General features: G+C 34.3%; 1 protein-coding gene across 1 annotated transcript; it reads left to right on the top strand.

Annotated features, from left to right (window-relative positions):
• Positions 1–887: 887 nt before the first annotated feature.
• Positions 888–2608, top strand: LOC111409361 (AT-hook motif nuclear-localized protein 25-like). Its single transcript, XM_023039417.1, has one exon. The coding sequence runs from the start codon at positions 1348–1350 to the stop codon at positions 2224–2226; it is 879 nt and encodes a 292-aa protein (XP_022895185.1). The 5' UTR covers positions 888–1347; the 3' UTR covers positions 2227–2608.
• Positions 2609–6111: the final 3503 nt, after the last annotated feature.

Below are 6111 nucleotides of genomic sequence, written 5' to 3' on the forward strand. Positions count from 1 at the left end.
AAAACGATTTTGGTAATATGAGAGCGGCCATCTTTAAATAATACGACTTCTTCGTTCTTTTAATTTTTTTGGCAATTATTTTTTAGGGACATCCTTAAAATGAGAGAGAGAGAGAGAGATTAGTATTGGACCCCAACCTATTACCCAATAGCAATTTCACCCCCATCAGTACATCTATCTTCACCGAATTGATAATTGAAAATGAAGAAATTTATGTATATGCAAACCTTTCTTATTTCCATTTTTAATTGTTTTCATATATATATATGTATATAGGGGTTGGGAATAAATAAACAGTGCATTAGGTACCCCTCCTCAGTATCATCGTCGATTACTTCAAGATCACGCTAGTCTATTGACTATGATCTGCCTATATTTGTTGAATCTTGACAATATTATATCATTATTAGTTTATCGTCAACAAAATAGTCTTTTTTAGCATGTGTTTCACATAACATCGTGATGGATGTTTAGAATATTTACACAGTATATTATCTACTAATACATTTCATCGCTGTTATATTTTTGTACAACAAAATTTAGGAAACGTGTGACAAAAAAGTTTATAACAACTTTAATAAAGTTTCATAAAAAATGATGAAATATGCTATTAAAAAATTAATAAACATTTTGAATTTTATGAAATGCTTAATCAAAATCAAGAGATCAATTTTCTTGTTTACAAAACCTAAAAATCGCCTTGCAATTTGAAAAGATTTTTTTAGAAATAAAAACTAAAAAGGCGTTGCTTTACACAAAACCTTGACGCGACCGCATCATTTGCACCGCCTGTTGCTGACGGTTTCATTTTACAGTCAAAACCTATGGTTCTTTAAGCGCGTGGCCACCGCGATATAAATATTCTTTCTTTTCATTTCTTTATTCATTTCACCTTCCTCGCCTTGCTACCTCACCACGACTCTGAATTCAGATATCTTTCAGGTTTTTCTTCATCCGTAAGTCTCTCTCACCCACTTTTTTATTCACCAAATCGGAAAACTTAAAAAAAAAAAAATAATAATAATAATTGAGTCTTGTCGACTAGATTTCCAGTCACAGTTGAAGGGTTCTTTGGCTTAGATCGATCGCGCGTCTGTTCTTTGACTTTTGAGCCATTTGGATTTGAATCTTTGTTTGGTTTTTTTGTCATCCAAGCTGGAGTCATGAAGTGGACAGATGATTAGAGTGTGCTGCAGAAATTCAACGATGAGTAGTTGAAGAACATAAATGGATTTCTTAAATAGTTATTCACTGTGGATCTGAAGATTGTTTTTTGAAGCTCTTTTGTAAAATTCGCTCATGTTTTCGTCAGATTATTCATAATATATAGGAATTGAGTGGACGGAAATGGCGGAGTACGAGCAAGGGTCAGGTTCTCGCAACGTTCATCAGCTTCTCAGCCCGGAGCTCCATTTGAAGAGACCATCCTCACTTGTCCAACACCAGACTAATAAAGGGGCTGAGCCTTCTGATTCCAAAAACTCGCCTGAAAAGGGCCAAAAAACTGATAGAGACACGGCTGCCACCACCAGTTCTGGTGGCACGCCCAACCCCGACCGCCGCCCTCGGGGCCGACCTGCTGGTTCCAAGAACAAGCCAAAGCCTCCAACAATTGTCACTAGGGACACCCCAAATGCCCTTCGAGCTCATATTCTTGAAGTCTCAGCTGGTAGTGATATAGTGGAGAATGTATCTGTATATGCAAGGCGGAGGGGAAGAGGGGTTTGTGTTCTCAGTGGTAGCGGCACCGTTTCAAATGTCACGCTGCGTCAGCCGGCGGCACCTACGGGGAATGTGGTGACACTGCATGGCCGATTCGAGTTACTTTCCCTCTCCGGGACGGTGCTTCCGCCTCCTGCACCACCGGATGCTGGTGGTCTGTCGATATTCTTGTCGGGAGGGCAGGGGCAGGTAGTTGGTGGGAGTGTGGTGGGGCCTTTGATTGCTTCAGGTCCAGTGGTTCTGATGGCTGCTTCGTTTGCGAATGCAGTTTTTGAACGGTTGCCTTTGGAGGAAGAGGGCATTGCTCAGACTCCGCCGGCTGCATCGCAATCATCAAGTGTCACAGCAGGTGGTGGTGGCGGGCATGTGAGCGAGGGCGGCGGTAATGGAGGCGGCGGTAGTGGTCCTTTCTTGAATTCAGGTGGAAATGAGCCCCCAAATTATCCCTTTTCTGCTGATTTGTTCGGGGGATGGGGCGGAAGTTCTGCAAGGCCACCATTTTAACAGTGTTACAATTTCTTGCCTTGGAATATTTTTGACTGTATTACTAGTCTTAGTTCATGTAATCTCTCGCCTTTGGCTGATGGCAAATCGGAAATGGGATGAACGGAGTTAGATAAATACGGCATTGGTAACATAGCTAGAGCGAACAAATTGGTATTTTCTTGAATCTGAAGGAAGAAAAACGAGATTTTTTTTTTTTTTTTAATCAAGTAAAGCATATCAGATGAATTTAGAGTTTATTTTTAAGGTTAGTAGGTTCAACTTCATGCATACATTGTATTGCTTGGAAAAACCTGTTTTCTTTGTTTATCCTTCAATCTGATTTGGTTCACTTGTAATCTTCAAAATGCTAAATATGAATATTTAGTAGGATTTTCTTGAATTTGCCTTTGCAAAAATTGATGAGAACTTGCGTTAATTTGCAATGTCTAGGCAGCATTAATTCCAGGAATAATTAGATAATTTTACTATTCCCATGTATTGCAATTTTTGGTCCTTTCTATACACTAATTTTCCATGAAATCACAATAACATATTTAATTATTGAATTCTCTCTTAATGCGTTTAATTTAAAGAATTGATGCACCAATTAGGAGGTGGAATTTGATTTGGCATTAATTAGTGGTAAATTTTGTTTTGTTCTCTTTTGTTCTCATTCATTTGTGAGACAATGCATCTTATCTTATATTTTATAATTAAGAGATACAGAAACACAAGTGTTTTAGTCTAAATTTGCTTCTTCCGCACACAAAATAAAAGTAAAAAGAGCACACATAAAATTTGCATAATTAACTAGGATGCCATGCAAGTTGCTATTAATTAAAATGGAGAATGGTCTTGAGGGGAGAAAATATGGATCTATAGTTGATTTGACAGCATTAACAAGATGTATTGTTTAAACCATCAGTTAGTGAAGTATATCACCCAACTTGTAAGACTAGTTGAAGGAATAATTAAATAATTTGTTTTGGCAACTTAAAATTTTAGATGAGGTATAAATTGCATATGTTGTAGGTCTATTCTTTCCTGTCAGTCATTTATGAAAATTGTGCACGTGTTAGAATTTTGATAGAAAACTAAAATTCGACCTATGATGTGGCTCAACAAGATGGTTCCTCTATGCTCAAGAAACTGAAGAAATAAATAAATAAAACCCCAGTTAAAAACCAGCAACTTTCTCCCCTCTAGTAGCTCAAGGGTTTACACATCTGGAATTAGGGTAAAATGATATTGTGCCTCAAGCTTTCAATAAAGAAAAAAAGAGATTCTTCTGCACTCCCAACAATTCTTCCCTAAAATAAGCAAAAAGAGGGAAGCTCATTTCCCTTTGCAGAAATTAATCTAAAAGAAAATCAGCTGCGTAGTGCAAAATGTTGGAAATTGCAACTTTGAATCATTGAAATCTGAAAAAGAAAAGATGGAGCATTTTTCTTTGGAACTTAGTTAAATGCATTTTCCCATTTAGCTTTAAAATTTCCTTGCAATAAGGAAAATTGCATTTTTTTTCTAAAATCATTTTGGTTAATTTTAAGCAGTTTTGAATAAGTGATTTTCTATTTCCCATCAATTCAACAAGCAACATAACTTGAGCAGCTTTGCTGCTAAAATTTCCTGTTTGTTGCATGCACTCAACTAATTTTTAACCATTTATTTTTTTGTTTCTTGATATCTTGTCTTTTCTTTGTAGATTTTAATCGTTTCCTTGTAAGCGTACTACCATGAGGCAACAAAATGTGATGACACAAATATAGAAAAAAGCCAAAATCTGATGGCCGAGGCCATCTCTACCACTTATTTTGGATAAAATTATTTTGGAGTTTTTGAGAATATCTCTACTGCCAAAATCCGTTGGTCTTTTTCCCTGATTTCTGTGATTAATCTTGGTTTAAGTTTAATTGAAGATAAACCTTACAATATTAGTCTAGTAGGTTTCAATAATCACTAGAAAAATAAAATTATATGGCTTCAGGCACAATTATTTCCCTCCACAATACAGCATCAGGTCCTTTTAATGACAAAAATAAATTAGGTTATCGTGGACAATAAAATCTTGATACTCTCTACTCTAAACTAGGTTTGACGAAAAATGAATTTGTCATCAAGTATGTTGGAAACAGGTAATAGGACATGCAACACGGGTAAGATTCAATAACTTGGAATTGAATATGGGCACACACTTCAATGTGTGAGGCTTTGGTAGTATTACTGTGTTCAGAAATTGAAGAGCAGTTTGATCATCATCTTCATCGACTTAAATGCAGCAGTCTAAAAACTTGCAAGAAGTACTTGTGGTCCCATAAACATAAATTCATATAACTAATCATTGATTTTCCTTCTCTAAAATTGTTCGAAAAATGAATAGTGACATTTAAGTATGTAACTGTGAACATGAATTGTATAATTGAGATCTTCATATATTTAATTAATAAAATATATTTTTAATTAATTATTTCATAAATAATTTTTAATTAATATATAATTTTTGAAGTTTTATACCTTGCTTCTTAGTTTTGAAATGGTTCATAATTAATCTCTTAGTTATGAAAATTTCTCATTTTTATATGGTACAAATTTTATGAAGCTTTAGAAAGAAAATTTTGTAAATTAAAGCAAATAAATGTATAAAATAACAAATGAAAAAGAAACACTAAGGGTCCGTTTGATAGTAAAGGTGGAAAAAGCAAACTAATTTCATATAAGTTGGAAAAGAAAAAACCACCAAAATCATAAGAATTCGATTTCCATGAAATTGGCCAAAAACATGTTTTAACTGTTTGCATATTGGAATTCAAACTCTAATTCGACTTTCGTATCAAACAGCCAAAATAGAAAACGAATTCCTCGACTATGTCATTTTCCATGGAATTAGGTGCTATCAAACAGACCCTAATATAAAATCAACTTTTAATTTAATTGGTAGCTGCCATCCCCAGAAAATAAACTACTCTTTCCATCCCATAAAGATAAAATCTTGTTCAATTAAACACAAATTAAGAAAATGTAATTAATATAGTTGGAAAATTACACAAAATTTTCTCCATCAATTAGGTAAATTTGAATGTATCGATCAATTTTACACTTGAAGCTATATTCTCACTGTCTACTCGAAACGAAATACTACATAAATAAGTGAAACTTTATTATATTAATGTCTTTTCCACATAATTAAAAAGATACTATGTGGTACTTTAGATACTTATCCTATTTCAACAATTTAATAATACCTCCAACGAACTAGATGTCTAATTTTCCCCACGAATATTACACAACTAGCAAAGGCTGGGTTAATGACAAAAACTGAAAATGACACAATTTCTCTTTCATAAAATACCAACTTATTTATCCATTGGTAGACAACTTCGGGTGTTATCAAATTATCAATAAAATCTTATTTTAGTCGTTCAAATTTATCTTTATACCAAACTCACCACTTAAGCTTCAATTTCATTTTAAGTTTAACATGAAATTAGGTCAACTCTTTCGGTCAGGTCTTGATCTGCCTTCAATCCCTTATCCGAATTCTTCTCTGGAGGGTTCCGTTCCCGAATGTTGTTTCCCGTTTACCCTTGGAGACAGTGTATTTGGTCATATTTCTTACTAATTTAGTGATGAGTTTCAATATAACTATTATTTCATCTATATAAACAGTTAATTATTAACTTTTAAAATGCAGTAAAAGCTTTTGAAAAATAGATTTTTGGGGTGCTTCTATAATAAATAGCATGTATGAAGTTGTAGTTCCTTATTGGGTGGTTTGGTCTTGGATCATTTTCTCTCTTGTGCCTTTTGAGTGGTACAAAATAATTCAGAATAACCATACAGATAAGATCGGACCATGAAAGTATTCTAATCCACCTCACCTCAAATTGGATTTCATTTTCTTGT

This window comes from Olea europaea, chromosome 14, assembly GCF_002742605.1.
Source record: "Olea europaea var. sylvestris chromosome 14, O_europaea_v1, whole genome shotgun sequence".
Taxonomy (NCBI): Eukaryota; Viridiplantae; Streptophyta; class Magnoliopsida; order Lamiales; family Oleaceae; genus Olea; species Olea europaea.